This window comes from Acromyrmex echinatior, chromosome 12 (genome assembly GCF_024713525.1).
Source record: "Acromyrmex echinatior isolate Ae372 chromosome 12, ASM2471352v2, whole genome shotgun sequence".
Taxonomy (NCBI): domain Eukaryota; kingdom Metazoa; phylum Arthropoda; class Insecta; order Hymenoptera; family Formicidae; genus Acromyrmex; species Acromyrmex echinatior.
In genome coordinates this window covers 2,855,077-2,879,459 of record NC_141863.1, presented here as the reverse complement: position 1 = coordinate 2,879,459, position 24,383 = coordinate 2,855,077, and the positions used below count along the sequence as shown (strand labels likewise).

The 24,383-nt window shown below is 29.9% G+C and overlaps 1 protein-coding gene across 2 annotated transcripts in view; it reads right to left on the bottom strand.

Annotated features, from left to right (window-relative positions):
• LOC105153818 (semaphorin-1A) overlaps positions 1 to 24,383 on the bottom strand; it is a 219,764-nt gene that overhangs the window by 41,719 nt on the left and 153,662 nt on the right. For both annotated transcript variants that reach the window (XM_011068895.2, XM_011068896.2), the window contains exon 5: positions 17,923 to 18,093. In XM_011068895.2, coding sequence (XP_011067197.1) covers positions 17,923 to 18,093 — 171 coding nt within the window. The remainder of the gene's footprint in view (positions 1 to 17,922; positions 18,094 to 24,383) is intronic.

Here is a 24,383-nt window from a genome sequence, read left to right as displayed (position 1 = left end):
ATTACCTAGTTATTTCCTCCATATCGAGAGATCATCTTTTTAAGCAAAAATATGCGATGCAGTTTTTAATTGTAACATTTATCCGCATACTTCGAAGTTGCAATATGATTTGTTCAGCCGCCACTACACGGGGTGTGTTTTGTTGCCGCATTCTATGCATGTAACGTTGTTTGCTGTCATATACGTTACACGAACTACCTTGACTCTTTCATTGTTCGTTTTCTGTGACAAATCCTTAATTCATGTTATTTTCAACGCGCGTTTTGTATGTAATATTAATGTGAATTATTCGTGGACATTCATCTGCATTTAATACATATTTCTCTTTTTCCTAATTTTAAATCTACAGCTAATGATAGAAACAGCAATAAATAATATTATCGATATCCATGCCCAAAGTATGTTTTTGTACCGATTTTTAGAACGTGCCGAGAAATACTTATGATTTATCAGCATATGAAATTTTTTTCAAATTGATACAACCAATTATTTCGAAATTAAATATTATAAGATAAATGAATATCCTAAAATAATAATAGTAGACTATTGCAATAAAGAGAAATAAAATTAAAAATAATCTTTTCAGTTTTTAATTTAGCAGAATAAGCCCATTGATAAAGCAAGGTAATCACGTAATATAATAATATATCTATTAACAAAGCTAATATTTTATATTTTCTATCGTACAATATTACTTCTTTTTACATTTCGTAAAATGTCTGTACTGTTTTCAATGACTATAGTTTATAAGTTTCATGAACAATTCTATTATCTTCATTTAGAGAGATAATATTTATTACATTCATAAAATCTCTCTTTCTCTTTCTCTTTTTTAGATATAATTTCTACTTACAAAAACTACAATATTTGTAAAAATTAGTATTTTATTAAATTACTTATAATTTCTTTTTCTAATAATTTCATCGTTAAAATATTAATTAAAGATACTAAATATAAATTTAATATTCCTTAACTATAAAGATTAATGAATAAATATATAAAATATCTATGTCATATATATATATATATACGGAGGACTGTACATTACATATTCTTTGGTTAAGATGGTATCAATTTTTAGTTATTGTTAGTAAAATTTTTTTAAATTGCAAACGATTGAAAAGAGAAGGCTTTTTGAAAAGTAAACTTCAAAGATGCAAATAACATCTTATTTCCTTCATTAATTTCAAATGAACTATGTACATTGGCTTCTTATTTAAGGATGATGTTACGAAAATATTTGATAATAAAAATTATTAGTTTGCATAAAGTAATAATCTCGATGTTTTTATTAAAAGAGATCAATCCCAAATTAATCAAAGAATCCATAAATAAAAGGTGATTCTTTAAGTGTCAGATATTTGATATATATAGGTCACAACTTTATACTTTCAAAAGACGTTATCATTGCAACATTAGAGTATTATACAGCAGCAGTACACAACATGTATTCTACTGGTTAGCGAGTGGTGTGGAATGCGGAATGAAAATGTTGAATGCTGTGAGCGATTGAGTATCTTACTCGCGTATATGTGGTTCTCATTTTCACAAAACGAAAAACGGGAGGAAGGACGGATATATCAGAGCGGCTTACTGTCACTCGTCATGCGGCATGTACTTCATTCAAATAACTGACATACGTCAAGCTGTTGGTCGCTTTTACAGAAACGTCGGCGGACTCTGCCGAATAAACAGCGAAATTATAAAAAAAGGACCATGTCTAGTCCAATACTATGATGTTAAGCGATTATCGATGGCGCAATATTCCGTGATATCTGTCATGCATTATGCATTACTCATAATTTATAGACATGAATTATACCTAAACAATCCCATCTTTTAGTTGTAGATCCCCTGAAGTATAAAATAAATTTCAAATTGTCTTAGTAAAAATTTCATAAATCAATTCTGCTTTCTTCAATTTTGTCTCAATAAAAGTTTAATAAATTATATAATTTTTAATATAAATCATAGAATATTCTAAAATCATATTAAATGTTTTTTAATTTTTAATTTTTTGATCAATTTAAAACTAATTTTTTCTGATAAAAATCAACATCATTATAAATTTTTTTAACTTTCAAATAATATATTCCTGTAACTAATTCTTAAATTAAAAATTTATTTATTTATAAATCATTTACAATTTAACAAAAATCTGGAATACGGTTCAGTTTCTGAGAAAATCTTCATTTTCAATCAATTACAATTTAAAAGCTGTTATTTCTTTTTGCAACGTTTTTTTCTTTTTTTAAAGAAGTATCAATTCCAAATTGATCGAAGAGAGATTCTACAAATAAAAGATGGCATACGATAGGTCTGGGACACCTCATATAAGCTATCAACTATGATTTCTATTGAAGTTCCCACGAACGCTGCTCGCCTCGTCATCGAGTAATAACGCGTCATAGAAAGAATTCGGCATGGCTCATTATATTCGCTGACTATCAATAAATATGACATAACCTGATTTGCGACGAAACACGAGTCACGGACAAATTCAATACACGATGTTCACGACATTAAGACGCATCTTGACCTTCAGACTACACATTACGGAAACTTGACCTCTTGGAAAGAATCAAAAATATTGTGCTACTATTGATATATCATGTCTAGGTAACAGTTTCCCAAGTTACATGTTTGTAATCTTTTAAAAATTTAATTGTTTTGTGAGACGTAAAAAAAATTTATACGATACTTAATTTTGATGCCAATGAAAGCAATCAAATTTTTCATGTGCTAATTCAATTTCTATTTACGATAATTACATTTTATAAATAAAATTATTTCCAAATTCTAATGCGTAATATTCTTAGATCAAAGTATATTTTTTCCACTTTTATCGCTTATATACACGTGTTCTTTGATTTTTATACATCGTGACAATTACAATATAAAAGATTTTATCGTTTTAATTTTGATAACATATGCAAATACTAGCTTTTTCTTTGAAGAATATTGTAATATTCATGCTCATGATCAACATAGTGCTTTGGTACAGATCAAAGGATTTAAATGCAATCGAAATAAATGTAACGCTATAGGCGCTCGCGTTTCATTCCCTTTTAGCGAACGAAAGCTGCGTGTCACAAGTCTAAAGATTCACATTAAAGACTGAATAAATCAGCGACACGGGTCTCGTCCCGATTACGCGAGATAACTCGTTTGTTCTTCGTTCGTTTCACTTTTTAGCGGATTAGTAGTTATTAAAAGAGCACGGATCGTGTCGCACGAACCAGCGGACTCCCGGCTTTTACTCGTTATACTAATTACTTCGCCGGAGCGAGTTACAGCAGTCGCTTTGAATTATCTCATCGCACGATAAAGGGTAATAGTCGAGAGACGAAAAAGAGAATGTGCCTTGGCTAAAGCTGCTTGCGACGGTAATGGGATCGATATTTTTAACGACTACGCGAATGAACATTGATTTATCGTTATCGAATATAGGTAGCAGTTAAAGTTTCGTCGGATAAAATACGAAAGATTCATCAAGATAGCCTTGTATACGTATCAACGATAAAATAAAATCGTTACGAAAAAACAGACTATCAATATAACTTTCTTTTCATAAAAAAATAACTATAAACACTATAGGCGTTGCTGCACGATTTGCTTCATAAAGTATATTTCTCATTTTTAAATATATTTGAGGTTTGATCTTTTTCATTGAAACAAGAAACGATATGATAACTGTTGCAAATATCATAAATCACACATAACGAACGACGATATATTTACAAAGCATTTAGATCGATGAAGTTAGGATGATTTGCGATTTATATCTCGAGTATGTGTCTGTTTACGATTACTGGTGAACGATCGTAGCTTGAATCACCTGTCATTTGCCATCTCCAATTAATTATGCTCGCTTATACGCAGAATAATTGACGTTATGTCACATGATTAAGATGAGACTTTTCCGCTGTCAATATATTTGACAATATATTTATAAGAAAATATTATATTATTTGAAAAAGATAGGAAATGTTCATTATTATTATTTTTCGTATATATAATGTATACGAATAGTTCGATACAAGCATGATTGATTATGGCTGCTGTATATGGAGCCTTGAAATTGACATGCGACAAGTCGGTTACAGATATACAACGGCGGAACATAAACGTACGCTGTGATAGAATACAGACAATCTTACGCTGACAAATCGTAAAGAAATATAGAGTTTAACTTATATGTGCTCATAAATATATCTTCAGATGAAGAATAGTTAAAAAAAGATTACAATATATTGTAATAAATCAAGATTCGTTATAAGTAACAAATACTTCGACAATTTGTTGGCCATTTTAAATTTTATTAATAATAAATTATTAATAATAAATGTATAAGAAACTCCAGATTAAGTAATCTATGAGAAAATATAAACTCTATTTCGAAATTGTTACTCAATATTTTAAAATAATACAAAAAGGAAACGTTTAAATTTACTAAAAATTAAAAAAAAAATCAACAAGACAAATATTCGCTAGCAAAATTTAGTACGACTACTGGAATCGTAAATACCTTTTTTTTTTATCGAACATGCGGAACATCGAGAAATATCAAAATCAAAATGTTTGGAACATATATACCGACAACAACTGACATATGGGAAGTGATGTTACTACGTCTGAATAAACTGTGACGAAAATACGAGACGAGATTTGTTAGCTCGATTCCACGAGATAGTAAAATAGACGAACTGAATACCGTAGGAAACAGGTATTATATGTATGTACCTTCCCCAACTTGTATGTTCGGAAAAGAGAATGCGATTAACTCAAATTTAATTAAATAGAAGAGGAAATATGGTTTTGTGCTCTCACGATGTTTCACGAGCAAAATGAGCGGAGACGTTAAAACCATGAATAATAAGACGGTAGAACATTAGCAATCTACTATATTATATTGTCTAATACAAGCAAAAAGGGAAAGATATACTTAAATTATTTATTTCAATGGTTCCCTCGAGATTCCTATCTCACAAACACAAATTGCAATTATATTAATAGAGAATTTTCGATTGGAAAACATCCATTTTCCATTTATCTGTATAATATGTAAGCGTATATGTTATGTGTAAAACTATGTAAAACAACGGAAAGTTTTACCACATACAATTTCCATTTTTTAAAAATATATTTTTTTTAAACAGTTTAAAAATAAACTTGGAAATAACATATAGGTACACTTTATGATATATCATTCATATATATTTCAAGCAGGGCAAACACTTCAGTATTACATGAAAGTTGGAATGAATATGGGATTTAAATTTTCATCTTCAATTTCAAAATTTATGGAATTTCCTAAATATTTTTATACTATAGACTATATGTATAACTATATATCTCATATACAATTTTTTTGAAAATCTATCATTTTTTTTTATTAAAAAAAGAGGAATCTTCATTGCCAAATGTGCAAAAATCTTCGCATCATATATGATTATAAACATTGCATATGATTGTAAAAATACTCAATTAAAGATTATTTTCAGTTTCGAAACTAATTCGGACATTCAAAATAAGCGGTGCGTTTGACACATAGTACAAGAAATTCCTTTTTAAAGATTATTTAATATTATTTTAAATTATATCTATCTGAAATAATTCTAGAAACATTTCAATCATTACATTTTCTACTATTACACATTACTTATATCACAAAAAAATACTAAGAGAAGAAAAATGAAAAGATCGAAAAGTACAGCTCTCTAACTAGCTCATGGAAGGTAGTTATATTTTCGCACTTGAAGTAAAACTTTTGAAATGTTTGGATCGATGCACTAAAGTATCACATGTATGTTTATATGGGAAGTGTAGGCGTGAATGTTTCCTTGGCCGAATATCAAAAATTGTGTAAAATTATGTTAGAAAATATGGCAAGAACATGAGAAACTTCAAATTTGCATTAAATGCATTCATATACGTAATAGGACAAAGTTTAAATAAAAGAGCACGTCGTCACTCCAGAAATAATATTGAAAGCGTGAAATAACGACCGACATATATTTGGATCGTTTCATATCGGTTCTATATGTTCGTCATGAATACTTCGAGATCAATACAATTCCTTTAGACGTTCTTAATTGAAAATTCATTTCAATTCATTTTCGCGTCAATTTTATCTATTGTTGAAATATTCCATTTTTAGTATCATTTTATGATCAATATAGCATTTATAATTGGGAATATTATTTTATTTAAATAACTTATTTTTGTTACTATCTCATTGTCAAAATTGTGTTATTAATTTGCCATTGTTTTCAGATATACTTTATGTAAAAATATTTAATACGTTCAAAATTGAAAATTATGATTTTCTTATTAAAATTTAATAATTTTCATATTTAAATAAACATTCTTTAAAAAAATAATATTGTAGTTCGCAAGAGATCTCTTGATTAACTTGAATTTCATTGCAAATGTTAATCTTTTTACAGAGAACTTATTTGTATTTCTCGAAAACAATTTTCGATATTTTTTTCAAAATATCTAATAAAATAAAGAAACGCTTTAAATTAAATTTCCTTATATTACAGTTACATAGCTTTTGACGATAAAATTAGAAAAAAACTTCAGTTCCAAAACGTACTATTTAAGAAGTATGTTTAAATGTAGGCATTTCAGTTCTTTTAAGTATTGGAAAAATTATTATATCAAATGAAATATCGGCCAAAATTCACCACGACTACAACAGCGAATAGTTTGAAAGCTTCGCAACGGAAATGCTCGAGCATCGAATTTCAGTTCAGAAAAATGGAAAACCATTAAGTCCAAATGGTTATTCGATAAGATTTATTATTATGGGTATCAATCGAAATTGTATGGCATCAAAATCTCATGATACGATATTTATTTTTTCGGCAACGTCCATTATTGGATTACATTAATTTTCACATTGCACGCGTTTTCATGATGTAATATGCATTTACGCATGAATTGTTTACGGAAAATTCTAAGGAATATTTACGGTTAGTATAAAATTATTAAGCAAATTCGGTCGGAAGGAATCCGATAAATGCCAAGTCAGCATGAATCTGCGATACTCTGTGCTTATTCGCTTAGAAATTCAGGTTGAACGCGGTCCTCGTACAATTTGATTCCAATCAATATTCTCTGCACAAACTGTCTATTAAGTCTTACAGTATCCAGGATCGTTAGAGAATACAGCTCGGGTAAAACGGTATATTTTTAATTTATAATCTATCTAATTTCATCAAGATATTGTAGCGTTAAAATGGACCATACATTCTCTCTCTCTCTCTCTCTCTCTCTCTCTCTCTCTCTCTCTCTCTTTATACATTGTAACAATCCTTAAAACATTAAGTTATATATTAAACTAATGTATTTACTTCGTAAAGCATGCTATTTGTTCCATTTTAATGTCTCGCGAGATCATCACTTTCGAAGTATACCGCACTTGAAAAAAAGTATATTAATTTCGCTTAAGGAAAGCTTTACAATTAGTAGTGTTGTATTTTTTGAAAAGTTACTATTTGTAGAAAGAAGAACCAGAAAACTTTAGAAAATACAAAAAAAAAGCAAAAGTGGTTGGTTGAAATTTAAATTTGTGGGACGTGAAATTGGATACGTGATAACGTGAGTTTTCAACATGAATACACTTCACAAAAAAAGTTACTTTGTTTCCAACGTATATTTCCACCTGCATTTCAAGCTTTTGACAGATACGTATAAACTACGCGTATTTGTTCCAATGTCGATTCCCGCGCAAGATCTTTTTTTTATCTGTTGCGTTTGATTTCCTCTGAAACATGATAGGTCTTGTCGTAAATTTATTGATTAAAAGAAAAATATTATACTGCAAGAATTATGTATTCAATAATGCAAAAAAAGTATTTTTATATCATACTTTAATGATTTCTTAATAAATTAAAAATTAATATATAAGAAATATTTTTATTAAATTCATCGCTTATCATAATTTTTAAAACTACTAGATATTTTCTTGGCTTTGAGCTTTTTAAAACTTAGTCAAAATTCATAAAATAAAACAAATTAAACATTTAGAAATAACATTTAGAAAAAACTATTTCTGTTTAATTTTTTAATATCTTCAATATTTTTCTCAAGCATATTTGAGCATTTTATTAAATTTTTGTCAATTAAAAAATCAATAGCAAGTATCGAAAGCTTTGTCACAAAAACGATGTTCTAGTTGAGCAGAAATTTTTCGTGCATTTATTTAGAGATTTATTATTTTGAGATTTTTGTTGCTGTAATAGTTTGCAGTAAGTTTGCTAAATTTCCTAGTATTGCAAGTAATTTAATGTATCTATAACGTATTTATACGTGTACATAAAACACAGCTACGACATAAGAACAAATATGAAGTTCAGCGGAGCGATTCCATTCGCGAGTATCGAGCGAAAATATCTCGTTGGACACTTTCGTTGGGTGAGCTTATCTACGGGGCATCGCCGGCATAAAAATACATGCGATGTCGCGGTTCTTGATGATGAGGAAGCAGCTTATCGTGGCGTACGTGCGCAACGGCGAGAACGAAGCGGGTATAACATGTGATAGTGCAGTACTTGCCCGATTTTTCGCGCGAATGTACATCACCGAGTACTTGCATCAACGACACCGTGGAGAGCGCGGGAAAAGGAGGAGATACGGAAGATGAAAAAGGACTACGGTGTAAGGAAATGTAGGATGTAAGTGGCGCATCAACGTGCGGATAATTTAGCAAGCGCATGTTAAATTTCAGAACAGGGTACTGTCGTTGCACAAGTGCATCAAAGCAGCTCAAGTGAAATAGGTCATGTACGAAGTCATATACGAAGACAGAAAAAAAGATCATTAGATTTAACAACTAATATTATTAAAAAATAGCTGAAACATTCTGTAAAAGAGGCAATAATCAAATTTTGTAATTTTTTAAAATATTTAAATATAAATAGAAACAAAAAATATACGAAATTTGCTAATTTAATTTCATTTTTTCCACTCATTTTATAGAACATTTGAAATATATGTATTTTATCAATGACTTTCATTTGCTAAATTCGAAAAAAAGATCATCACTATTCGTAAATCAAGGTAAAATTAAATAAAAAATAAAAAAGATATATGCAAATTTGAATTAATCTACGAAGCTTTCGGTGAATTTGCAGAAACGTAGAGAGCAATGATTAAAAAGATAAAGAATTAATGTAGAACATGAAATGAACAAAAAGTAAGATTAAATATTAAAATCGTTTGTAAACAACTAAATAATTCATTATTGAGTACATTCAATTATTTATTACAAACTAGTAATAAATTCGTATGTTTTTATACACACACACACAAAGCTGCAAATAAAACATATTAATTAAACAGTTAAATAATGTCATTTGTGACTACAATATTACAATTAGCTACAAGATAATTTGTAATTATCATAGAAGGCGAAAAAAAGAGATTATAAAATAGATTTCTTTTTTAATTCTAATTGTGAGATGAATATAATTATGGAGTAAACTTTGAAGAAAGATCATTATTTATTGCAGCTTTCTAATTGAGTACATTATAATTGATTCTATTCAATTTCAAAATTAATAGTGTATGTAAAGATCATATAAAATCAAATAAAGATAAAATTATTTGCTTCAGGAACTTTGTCTTTAATTATTAATTCATAATTAATAATAAAAAATTATTACTATCCACTAATAAATCGAATAGACTTTCGGTTCAAAACTTAAGAGAGAATGAGAACTATCAAATAAGTGTATCTTAGTGTTTCCTATTTGGGAATCAACTTGTATAATCATTCAATTTCTTTGCACACAATTTATATACGATACAAAAAAAATTTTACGTCAACGGCAGTACAGAATTAAGCTGGAATAACGAAGCGTTTATCTAAAAATATCGATTCGTCACACAGTATAAAATATATCCAATGTGTAGGAAGATAAAAATATTCTACCAAGTTAAATACAATAGTCTGTGTTTTCCACTGTTTGAACATTATTAAGTTTAGATATATTTGAAATTCAAATTTAAAGAAAGAAGATATTAATAGAAAAATACATTTATATGAAAAAACTTTGAGCATAAATAATAAAAATAATTATTTCTCTCGATGTAAGAAAAATAGAGTTTTTACCTTTTTAAATTAATAACGTGGAATTTAATACCCTTATTTGCCTTTAAAAGAAAAACTTACATTAACTTCCCTTTTACATATAAAATCAAACAATATTAAATAGTAAATATTATTTTAAACTTTCATATCTTTTTAAAAAATTCAGAACCATGTACCGTGTCTTTATTTTTGCAAGCAACTATATAAATTATTTTGTCCTCGTATATTGATGAAATTTTACATTGCGTGCCATGCGCATATTTCAAAGAGTATCGAAGGGAAAAGAATTTAGACAGAGTAATATGAAAAAAGTATACGTAAAAAATACAAAAAAAGAAAGATAAAGAGAGACGGAAAGAGACTAAACTGCCGTGTCTCGTCCGGAATGGCGTGGGACGAATGAATTCCGGTGGAACACAAAGACAAGCGGTAGCAAGAGCATAGCGCGGGAAACGAAAGAAATTCTAAAGGACTGCCACGGAAATAGATGCTTTGGGAATAGAGTATTAAAGGCGTACCGAGAGAGCGCTTTAGTACGGGAGGACGAGAGGAGGAGGTGTGACCATGAAGGTTGAAAACGAGGCGGAAGGAAGAAGATGGACCAAAAGAGACGACTCTTACATTCGGATGCCATATCAGACCGCGTGACTCGAATAGAAGTCACGGGTCAAATTTTCTCAACTGGACGTGAGAATTAGGCGGAAAACGACAATTGAGATCCGTTCTACTCACTACTCTATCACGAGACCTTCAGATTTCGTCAAGAGACATCAGTACGGTTATTTTTAGAACAGATTGAAAGCTTAAAAAGAATTTCGTATGACGTTCAAATTGGATGCTTACGACGTTACGTGAGACAATCAGTTACTTTTACATATTTTTTTTTAACAAATTCAATCAATAGATAATACACTTTATATATTTAGAAGAAAACTTATCTAACACGTTATATATCCAATATTATAACAAAAACTATGTAAAACTGTATTGAAATATTGTTCAAAATGTTATAAAAGTTTTATAATAATATTTATTCATTCACATAGTGGAATATTTTTCATTATCTTTATTCTTGCTGTTATATTTTATTGAATAAAATTTTCCTTATTCAGTTGCTTATGATTTCATAATGAAAAAGAATTACGGAGATATATTTTTTATATCATCAAATTTCTTTTTTAAATGTTCTTAAAATTAATGCTATGGTGAATTTTATCGAGGAATCTCGACGAACTTTGAATTCATTTTTCATTACGTCACGATTTTGCTGTATAGTCTCATTGTCGTTCCATAATAGAATGCCATGAAATGAGGCGGCTAGAATTGGAAATTTATTCGATTACTGTGAGATATTAGCTTTGTTCGAATTCAGGTCGAAATCGTGGAACGTATATATCCGTTGTGAGTAAAAATTGAGCTATCCATCGACTCCACAAAGTGCGTCGATTGGATATGCTTCGTGGCATAAAAGATTCATGTTACTGCGGATAGGTACACAAACTTGCTTTATAAAGATTAAAAAGAAAACCGTTACAATATTGTGCGCGAGAAGTTTGTTGCACCAGCAAATTTTTCATTAACACAACAATCTTTTCCTTAGGGATATACAAACAATAGATTATCTCGCTGTAATTGCCAATTTATTATGATTGCCCTACAAACTTTTGCTATTTCATTCAAATCTTCTTTAAAAATTTATTTATTTTTATTTTCGTCATCTTTCACACATTATTCTTCTTCTCCCGTCACTTTTTTCCATCGATTGTAACATGATTTATTTGATATATATCGATATTTGAATATTAAAATTATAATCCAAATGTGTTTCATTTAATCGAGTCGACATTTACCTATACAATCAATTTATTTACAATTCACTTCGTATTGTTTCATTTTGTTATCTCGCCGAATGAAAAATATATTTGCAATTAATCCATTATTTCTCCAAGTTTTACTGTTATTCTCACTTATACATTGCAATAAATTGTTTCATCGACATTTATAAAACGTTTTTCATTTCTGAGATTTAATTTATATAATTTTAATTGATATTTATTAATTTTAATTGATATAATTAAATACAGATTAACATCGTAAATTGTAAACACTAAGAAAAAATTATTTTTCCATTGTTGTTACAATATTAACTCGACTGTGTTGATTAGAGCGAGTAGTGAGATAATGGTTACCATAAAAAAATCAATTCTTGGTTAGTACCGCAAAAAAATAATGTTACGGTCGTAAAATAATGTTATTCTTATGTAGAGTTTGTAAAGAATCAGAGCGCGCTTTGTTCTTGGCTTAATTAGTAGTTCATAATTTTTACTCCTCATAGTATTAAATATCTTCCAGAAGTATTACAAGAATGTTAAAGACGTCATGATATTTCCAAATCATATCGTATATTTTAGTATAATTCTGTTTGCGTGTAACTTTAAAACACACACTCTGTTTCAAATATTCCATTATTAAGTTGTTTTATACAACTTAATAATGGAATATTTTTTATACAAATAAATAATTATTTATTATCTCCGCAATGCCTGTAAATACACGGTTTAAATCTTCCGAATATTTACAAAAGAAATTTTTTACAGCTATTTATTAATAAATTTTTAACGTAACAGATTGTCTCTTGTATTCTCTATTTAATGTTACACAAAGAGTTCTCGATTAATTGTACTAATGAATAATTAGAAAAATGTCAAAAGAGTAAAAAATAATTTCGACAGCGTAACAAATTTTTCGTTATTATTTATTTAGCATTATATTACCATTTGTTAGAAATCAATAACCACGTATTTTCACAAATAATACGTTCGTACAAAACAGTCTGTTACTCGTTGAAAAAAGAAGAATATAAAAATATGCGTCAAAGATGTAAAATATCTTTAGAAAATTTTATTTATGAGGAAAATAGATTTCAAAATTAATATCAGTTGCATAAAATTATCACGCTACTAAAATTATAAATTTGTTTTTACTAATTTGTCTCTATCAAAATATGAATGATCATACTGTATTTAAAAGATTAAAATAATTTTGATATTTTATGTAACTTACTGAGCAATTCAAATAATTTTTTCATTATTCCTAAATGTCAAAATGTTCTTGTTTATATTATCGTAATGCTCTATTGGATGATTTATATACGTCAAGATAACTAAAATAAAAACTTAAAGTTGATAAAAATTTATCAACTTTAAACATACTGTAACTTAATCGGTAAAAATGAAGTAGATTGAATCTCAGTATTTGAACACCAATCTTCGTAATCGCATATCATAATCTCAAATCTTCCATCTGTAATCTGTTGCACGTTTAATAAACTACGAGTGATAAAATTGCATATTTGAAGTTTTTGTGAAATATTTTTTACTCTAAAATAACGCGTATTTTATTCTATGCGAATAAATAGCAATTATTGATCAATAAATATAAAAGCCTATGGTAGTTTATATTTCAAAAATTATTTTTACTAGATGTGAATCTTCAATAAATTGTAAAAAAATGGCCAAGTGAAAAACGCATCTGTATATGTCGCGTAGAGAATAGCAATAGCGACGAAAAAGTAGAACAGTAAAATCCTCCATCTGCAAAGCGAGTTTTGTTGCGAGTATCACGCTATTTTTTCCACGTATCTTGCATCGTATTGATCGTTGCAATTGTAAACAGCGCGATCTTGCATCGTCACGTTCAATCAAATCGTGCGTTGAAATTTATTTTTGGCGAAATTTTCGGTTTCTTCTTTTTTTTTTCTCCTCTCTCAAAAGTTCTCGTGACGTAAATCTTGCGTGTTTACTGAAAACTTCCGGCGAAAAGCAGACCTACTTTGCGTATGATTTATTCGCCATCGTGCACATGGTTGCAGCGGATGAGTTTTTAATGGCGCATAATACGGAAGTAAAAATTGCTGGCTTTCGTGGACGGGAATTAGACCTCGCGTGAGAGAAGTGAGAAGACGGCGCATCAGTTTTCCATCACGAATCGAGGGGTATTATGTTGGAAAATAAATTCCCTTTCGCTCAGGAAGTAGAATGATAAGGTATCGTGATATCCTAAGGAGACGCTAGTTACTTCCACGAAGACTCGTCGATACGTCTTCCTGAGAACTTTAGAAGTTCCACTGGTTGATTACCCCGGAAGATCTCGGTAACATTCGAATCTCATACTACGTATGTCACTGCCATGTACACGATAGACTCGCTTTCGATACTAATCTTCGTATCCGTTACTCACATTTAACATGGATGTAAACATCTAATCCTAATTATCTGTTTCCTTGTAAGAAATTCGCACATTATTTTGATTTAAATAACCACAATTATCAAAAGTGTATATAAATAGATCATCAAAGAAGAAATAGTGATATTCAAACAAAGCAGCATTTTATAATTATTTTTTATGTTTTAATCATATTTGTACGTTATACATAGCGATTTCATTTTTTAAAACTCAATATTAATAACGATCTTTACACATTTTTATATGTATGAATACAACGTTTATTCATGAATATTTTCATATTAGAATATTTATATCTTTTTGTATTTACGGTCTTGTAACAGCAGTGAAACAGCAGTGCTTTATCTCAGCATGTATAGAGTATGTATATATTTTGAGTCTTCGAAGTTTTAATAATTAGTACTTGACAATTGAAATACTTTTATATATTCGTTTATAATAGATAGATGCCATATAATTTGTCTGCTTTTCATTTATTTTACGTCATAATTCGCTCGCATAAAGCAAAAATTCAACCATAAATGAATGCATCCGAACAAAGATATATCCTCGTCGTCTTGATGCCAGTTACCGAGTTTCTCTGCACCTGCAGCAATCCCGTCATCTGTTTGAGATCGGAAGAAAGGAAGAGAAAGAGAGCAGGAGAGAAAGGGAAAGGAGAAAAGGAGGAAAAAGATATACGAGCAGATAAATCACGCCCTCGTGCCACTTTTTCTTTTTTTTTTTCTTCCTTTTGCAATATCCACCGCCCACCTTGGTCGTCGTTCCACCATGACGATGCGTTTCCACGACGTGCCATTATTAAGACGCAGGGCGCCGCGACGCGACGTCTTGCTGCGTTCGCTCTACATATATAAGCACCGCTTTCAAGAGCGCCGCATCAAAAACTTATTCGATCGGTAATTTTAATTATATCCAGCGAAAAGCACTCACCCGCCAAACTCGCTAATTATTTCCTTTTTTCGATTTCTCGTTTATACGCCATGAATTAACTACGACCACTAACTGCCACGGGAAATCTTTGCCTTCCAAGTTGAATGAATCCGAACGAAACAAATCAAACTTCACAATCAAAATTGTGATTTAAAAAACATTCTTACAATACTTTCAGAGAGAAAGAAATAATTTTATAAATCGCTTTTAACGCTTTTACTCGCGTATTTTGTGCGATGAAAATTGTTCAACAAGTTGTTGTTTCAACCAATATTAGAAATGTCTGACGCGTTCTTCAGAAGTTTGAGTATCTTCAATAAAAAAATAGTTAAGGAAAGAACACTGATAGTACGATATCAAGCCGATCATTCATGTTTACATAGAGAAATAAATCCAAGAAAAAACAAGTGGAAACATGATACAAACTATCTAAATGATTCTAATAATTATTATTACTACTACGCACTTACATTACATCATTACGTAATTAATGACAATTACGGATATGATACTAAATGGGCGAAAATGATTATCGGAATAAAGTATAATGAAAAGTCTATGTATAACTTCAAATTTATCTAAGACAAAAAATAATTACTATTATTAATTTCAATATTCTAAAAATAAATTACGAGAGAGAGAGAGAGAGAGAGATATTGTTTAGGACAAATTTTGTTGTCTAAAAGAAAAAATGTTAATGCACAGAAAAATTGTAAAACATCTTTGAAAAAAAAAAACATTTTTTATTTTAGAATAGTTAGCGCATTTTCCAGATTTGAATATTATTGCAGATTGTTACGGAATATTAACACAAATTGTATTTTGGTGAAAAGCAATTTCAAGCCATTAATGAATCAAAGACGCGCGAGATAAAATGGGTAACATTAGAATAAAAAGAAATTCTAGAGAGACTTTATAAATTACTGCCAGAGCGAATAATTGAGGTACTTGAGAACAAGGGAAAAAATTATTAAAGAATAGAGTTTCCGCATTTTCTCTTTTATACTTTTGATAATTTTTCTACTGTATTATTTCTGTCCTTTCAATGTATAAATTCCTTTTATTTAAATGTATACACTTCAACTGTGCAAAGTGTAATGTATGTACATATATATGCGCTTTCCTTTTTTGCCTCAAATTTTACATCTCACTTGTCTGTCATATTTAAAAAAATATATTTATTTAAGAAACTAGAAGCTGATATGTTATCTTTTTATGAAAGAATTATTAATTTTTGAAATATATTTTTGTTCACTTACACACAGTAGCTATTCTGTTCTTCTTTTCTTCTTTTGTATTATATCATAACTTTGCGAAGTAATCCTTATTACTTAACTGTACACAATGTCTACCAAATTTAACTGATCGACAAAATAAAGTATCATGAAACGTAACTATTAGTTATTGCCACGTTACGATATTTTGCAACTCGATATAAAGGTTCCTAGTCTGGCACGTATGCACAACGAAAGCGTTATGTAATTTGAAAGCCATGCGCCGGAATTGCATGAAACTTTCAGGAAATGTTAGCAATACCGTTACGGATATAACGATGCCATTGCGGTAACCCTGGGGCGTCTCATTCCCGTATATATTCTACAAACACGAAGGGTTAAATGTGGTTTACCAATTGCGCGGTTAAATTCCTGGATACGTTTTCGAATCTCTCTGAGAAAATTACCTGTCGAAGTCAATCGTTCGTTCTTCTACACATTAACAGATTCGTTCGCAATATCGCTTGATTTTATACGATACGTTATACGCTTCATATTTTTCTCGATTCACTTGACAGGCGAAAGAGTGTCGACGTCGAAAAGTATACAAGGGTCATTAATTGCATGTCAATATTTCATTTTAAATCTAGAGCATAAAATAAATTTTTTATATCGTATTGTACCATATAGATTATTTTATTCTTTAATTTGTGACAAACAATAGAAAATGTTCGAAGCGTTTCGCTATCGATAAAAAGTAAATATTCTATGTGATACAAAAATTATTCGATTATTTTTTATTATTAATAGTATAATAAAAAAAGATTATGAATGTGCGTATGTGTGTGTATGTGTGCGCGTGAAATAGTATAAATCTTTTCTTAAAGCGACATTTTCAAATGACAAGTTCGAAAATTGACATATCTCTTATATTTTAATTGAAATATCTCATTTATATTTACATGCTTTCTAAATACATTGTACTATACAATCTATTCATTCATTTCTTTTCACTATCCATAAAAATGTGAACAAAAACACAATATTTTATTAAAAAAAAATATAATCTTCATACTTTAGAAAAAGTTTATTTAACTTTATACCTTTAACAACTTCAATAACTTTCTATTTTTCCAATAGAATCTTTTTTACTCGTACTTTGATAAATCATCTACTGCAATGCACTTGATTCTGATTAATGATGTACAAAATTTATGTAATCAAAAGTTATTCAAAACGGCTATACTATTAACCATTACCCAATTTAAAAATTATTTTCTTTAAAATCAAAACTTGCATAAGAAATCATTACAATATATACAAAGCATAGAGAGAATTATATTTTCGTCTTGACACCTCTCTCAATTTATTCATTAAAGTTTCGACAATTAAGAGTCAACCTGTGTGTTTTGAAACTTATGAGCTTACCTTGATGGTGAATTGTCTGCAGAGCGGTTTGTAGGCGTTTGTACCGCAAACGAGAAAGCGATCAGGGCCTTGCCTGCCGAACACTCGCACATAGTTCTGGCACTCGTCGTCGCTGCGGCCCTTCAAGTAACAAAGCTCGCGATGTGCCACAGTGCTGGACCATTGCAATCTCTGAAACAGGTAAGATCGAGCAAACATTACTACCTCGGGTCCTGGCTGACTTTGCGTCACGTATACCGCAAAGTACGCAAGTTTGTATAACAAAAGCCGATTAGAGGTCAGCCCAAGATTAATACTCTTGCATGAAAATTGAGTCTTAACGGATCTCAATCCCCTTGCTTTCAATAAGAGAGAAGGAGACACCGATTCGGAGAATATCACCACTATCTCATGCTTTCGCGCGAGGCAGAGACTCGTTTTAATAATTCCCCCGTATCGCATTAATTTTGCGAGTTACGCGCTTCGTTCGGCAGATTTAGAGCCGGATCTGCGAAAAATGTAAAGTCGTCTTAACGTTAAAGTCGACTTTAAGGTATAATTTATATCGCGTGAGCTGTACGTGTTAGAGAATTAAATGTAATGCGACGTTAAATCTTTTTGAATTCTCGCAATCTCGGTGGAATAAATGAGTAGCGTCGCGAATGGTTGAGTTTTAATCCGATGACAACATTCTCGTGATAATAACGATATACTTGGGAGGCTCTTTGTCATCGATTACTATTCCGACTAAGAGAATAATATATTGTATTATTGATCCTTGCATTGATACAGAGATGAATAATAAATCCGTCTAAAACGGTAAGGCAGTTATATTTCTGAGATTCAATCTGTATCATTTCAATCATATATTTTCATTTTATATACGAATACATTCTTAGATAGAATAAATGAAATTTATAAACACTTTGTACAATAAACTATGATTATATTCGAAAAGATAAAGAGCTTGAGATAATCGGATTTTTGGATTTTAGTTGAATTGTAAAACAAATGTTAGTAGATATAAAATTTTGTATGTGCTCTCTCAGATAAAATTCAAATTTTAAAGAAAATAAATACACAAATTCTTGAGATTAATTTAACGATTACATATGTTTCTAAACAGTAATATATCTATACAGTATGACCTCGATATATATACTTTTCTCACATTTTATATTAATTTAATTTATTCTTATGATTTTTGAAATTTTCTTTATTAGTAAATAATTTTCGAATATATTTACATATTATACTTGTTTATTAGTAAAACATTTTTAAATATATTTAGATATTGCTTTATTAAAAAGAACATTTTTAGAGCAGTCGTCTTTCTATATTAACTTAATTAGTAACTCTTGCAGAAAATTTAGGAAAAGATTATACCATGATATTATCTAATTTGGTTTTAATTTTTGGTCTGCAATTCTTGCTTGTTTGTTCATATTATCCATCAAGAAAAATAATTTATTAACTTTTTCATATATTAATTCTAGCAACTCTGTGTCAAATATCTTATTATTAGTATATTGATTTATTTTCAATGGTTTCTATCGTTGAATAGACCAGAGACTCTAGGCTTAGATATAAGCTTATTCATTTTAATCAGTAGTTGATCCATCTTATCATGTAATTCAATAATTTTCTTAGATATTAATTTTTGTAGCTTTTTTTTTGTATGTCAGGTATCTTAGTACACTTGGTTGTTTTTAATGATTTCTGTCGTTGAATAGATGGATCAGAAACTCTAGTAGACATAAGCTTATCTTCTTCTTCAGATCCATAACATTTGATGAGGGTTGTTTACCATCAACCTTATCTTTAATCAGTTGATGCATCTTGACATGTAATTCAACAACTTTCTCATGTAATACTTTTTATAGCTCTTCTTGTGTGTTAGGTATCTCAGTATGCTCAGTTTTCATCGTTTCTGTCGTTGAGAAAATAAACCAGGAATTCTGGTAGGTCTATTTTCTTCTTCAGACCTGTAAGAAACATCTGATGAAAGTTGTCCACTATCAGTCATCATGTCTTTAATCAATTGATTTATAATACAATAGGAACCTGTGATTTATATAGATGAATTACTTCCTGATAATGTTATGATATATTATAATTAAATATATACGTAGGGACTGAAAATATTGCTACACACCAGAATATAAACGATAACACAACTCCCAAAATGCTGATTTAATTATTGTAGAATAATTAATAACTAGTAAAATAAATTTATTACATCGATCTGAATAAATATATGGAATACTTTTAAAACAATTATGTTTTATTGTTGCGTTTCTTAATTAATATTATATGTATAATATATTTCTGTGCGATTTAGTTACGTCGAGCTATGAGTATCGGTTTCAGATACGTTATGCAGATTTTTCTGTTTCTAACAAAATGATACACTATTTACGGCTATGAGATATTTCTAACGAATCTTTAAGTTGTTACCAGGGCAACCATCAAATATAGATAGCTAGTGCACGGGCTATTCAATTACAAAAGTAATGGAACATTTATGTAACTGAATTAAGCCTGGAACACCAACTATCAGTAACGCTTCATTATATACGTTAGAAAAAAATATATTTATTTGATAAATAATTAATTTCAAGTACTACATACATATACAATCGATTTTAAAGAAAAATTCATTGACATCGGATGAGACAAATTGATTTAAAATTTAATTATTGTATTACTATCATAATGTGTATTACTGTGTAACTTTTTGCACGTAAAAAATTAGACTGAAAAAAATTAATATGCATTAATACACAGCAAAAAATATACTTAATCAACTTACTTAAAATTAAATAAAAATTATATATAAGGATATCATTGTAATAAAACATAAACTTTCTTTGTCTCTTACAAACGCATAGAATGTTGACCAATAAAAACAAATAATTTTGATTTAACCAACTAAACAATCACTAATACAAATAATTATTAATTTTCTGTATAAAAAATATTTAATTAACGTGTAAATTATTTTCGCGCAACCATTATGTGAAGAGCGCAGATTATTTAACAGAAAAGAAAAATGTGACAGTAGATATGATTCGGGAAAGAATAGAAAATAGAGCACTGAATTATTTAAAGGAAAGAATCAATGGGAAAAGCTAGGTTATACACAATTCTAATTATATATTATATATTATTCAGTTTAAAAAATCAAATGTTGCTTATCGTGACTCTCGGTCTCCTTGTTTAAACTGACCGTTTCATGGTCTCAAGCCAACGTTGAGAGACACGGAGTGTACGCGAAACAACAAGAAGGTGAGGATTGGCGAGAAGGTAAAATAGGTAGGGAAGGTAGGTTACGACAGGAGCTACAGCTGCATACTGCCGAGCAGAAATCCTTGAACAAGCTATATTCAGCTCCTTCGCCAGCGCTACGTTATATCTTTACGACGTCTCATGGTCGACCGGGAAATTCCAGTTTCCTCGATAATTTCGGCTGGTCACGCCTCAACGAAACGTGCACGTTTAAGCCGCGTATTCTCACAAAGAATTTCCTCCCGTCGATGCTTCTTTTTTAGAAAGTGAACTTCCCGCTGACCTATCTTTACTTTATCTCTCGATTGATAAGTTATATTAACGGAAATGCATTTTTCACATAGCCGGAATATCTAAGAGGCATATTGCCGATGATGTTCGAAGGATTTTTAATGTTCATGAGATTACTTTGAAAACATTCTAGTTTTTTTTAAATATTTCATTTCAAATATCTTTCCAATTATCATTCCAATTATCGATGATTTAATTTTATCATATTGTATATATGATTTTTTTTATGCCAATGGATTGTGATAGATTTTATCGAATATAACGAATTAGATAGTAATTCGAAGCGATAGCTCGATCAGGAAATTGGGTAACGAGGGTACATTTAGCACGATAGAGAAATCGAATTATGATCCGGGGAGGCAAATTATCTTCGAACGCTTGCCGTTATTCAAATGGATAAAATCCTAAATCTAATTTCGCTTAATCAATAAAATTCCTAAAATAACGAAATACGTAAATAAAATAAGATAAATTATTATTTTCTTTTTTTATCATTTCTATATACATAATAGTTCTAAAAGATCAAAAATAACAATATGAAATATGTACATTAAAGATAAACCAAAATATCTGTTTCTGTAAATAAGAAATTGTAAAAAAGTACAATAAAAGGTATAATTCTTCATAAAAAATAGAACAAAAAATATTTTTATGTAAAATCATATTTAAAAAAATAATTTTGAAACATTAATAATATATTGATGGTTTTTTAAGCTTGAATATCTAAATGTTAACAAAATTATTTGTTATACATCAAATTTCAATAGCAATAATCAAAATGTAAACAAAGAAATATAAAACAATTCACAATAGAAAATAGTTGTTTTATGAAATTATTTTTGTTTCATATTTTTACTTTAAATCTTTAAAGGCTTTTGCTTTGAATTTTGTTCTAAAACAGAATTGAATTCAATTTTATTTTTACGACGTTTTAGACTATAATCAACTGAAAAAATGTTTGGAATTGTGTGGAAGGAATGCAATTTTTTGAATAGAAATGTTTCAGTAAACATACGTTTGAAATGATTCAAAAAATTGTTGCTAAAAAACGTTATACATATCGAGCTACTGTCGTGTGATTACACTTTATGTCATAATCTCTTTTTGCAAATATCGAAAATCCATCAATTAACTTTTCTCGAACCATCGTACCAATATCAAGATAAATTGAGTGTCCAATACTGCCGTTGCTTTTTAAAGAATCGACTAATTCGCAACATAAATTAATCGCCATCCGCTATGCGATTCTTAATTAATTTCTAGATCCTAATGATTTCTTGCCGCAGCACCCGGTAACGCGGCAAAGGAACCAATTAAGAAGCCGAACGGTATTTCGGGTACGGATGTGATTTAGGGAACAGCCGCGTGATGTATTCCGCTTTTTGTCCTAATTAGAATACGTCTCTGCGAATCATCCGGCCGTCGCCGTCGACGTCAGTTTTAGGACTACGGTGCGAGCGGAAGCAGAAACAGCACGGCGAGTTACAACCGACTGAAAACTTTCAACCGCAAAATCGCCCTGCATATTCATCGAGTAATATGATTTCGCCCGTTTCGAGCCTGCCAGTGGTGGCCGATTTTACGCTTTAACCCGCGAATAAATTCGACTTCGGGACATCATACCGGTACGGCGCGGCGGCGCAATGCGGTGCCGTGAGAACTTCCCATATAATTTTTTCTTCTCTTTGTTCATGGACTTGATTCGGATATTCCGAACTGGATCCTGTCAGTGTAACTTTCAGACGAGGAGATGGCGAAGAAGTTGCGGGAAAAGGGAAGAGATCTAACGGGGAAGTCTGCTTATCCGGGAATAAACGGAAAGGAGAGATTCGCGAGTCTCCTTTATATTCGTTTTTCTACAGAATTAAGTAAGCCGCTTTTTGCAATCAATCAAAGTTTCTTTTCAAGCCGAGAAGTTTTAATTAAAACGTATGATGTTAGACAAATTAAAGTGTCTGACATATACATTTTATAATAGTCCCGCTAATCCTGCATCGGAATTTTATTAACTATTTTTGACCGAAACATATATGAATCTGTCGTCTGATTTATTTTGCTCGCGGATTGATATCTTGGAGTAATGCGCAAGATGTGACAAGTATTAACCTGTATCAAGTTATTCAAGATTATTTCAAGTCGATATGTGGTATTAACTAAACCGTCCCTTTTTAGATTCTATATAATTAAACAATGAAATCAATTTATAATCAAATAAGAAATATAATTTCAAGTAAAAGCTACTGGAAACATATATTTTATACAAACTGTAGTATATTCTGTTATTTCAGATAGATATTAATATATGAGAGATAATTAATATTAAAGAGATTTCATATTAAAGATTATTGAATGTAAATTTAAAATTATAGCTTAAAACTCGTTTGTTAATATGTCAATAGGTCTAGAAGTATATATAGACTTTTTTTTGTTGTTTTTCGAACGAAATCCTAGAATATATTACCAGCGTCCTTGTAGATTGTGTGAAAAACATTTATAGTCAGGTAATCCGAAAGTTTTTAGCGAAGCACAATTTAAACATCCTTTTAAGCCGAAATACCAAGAAATGAGATAGGGGGTAATTCAAGGGTATTGTGCCAAGGAAGTATGGCCAAGTGTCGTGAAACATTTGTACTTCCACAGTAAGTAGAATATACGTGTTTCCAACTGCAATCTGTTTTATACGGTCAAAGCTGCGAATAAATTTGACTATATAGACATCAGTCGTAGGCATTTCGTAAAAACTTTTTTGCGGCACGCCAACAAGTTGCTTTGCCTCCTCAACTTTGATAAAAGAAATGACACTTCGATAACTATCAAATGCAGTCATACAAGAGCAAAATGTACATATTTGTTAGTATAAAATTTTATGTATATCTCAGCAAAAAATTAATATTTTTAAATTC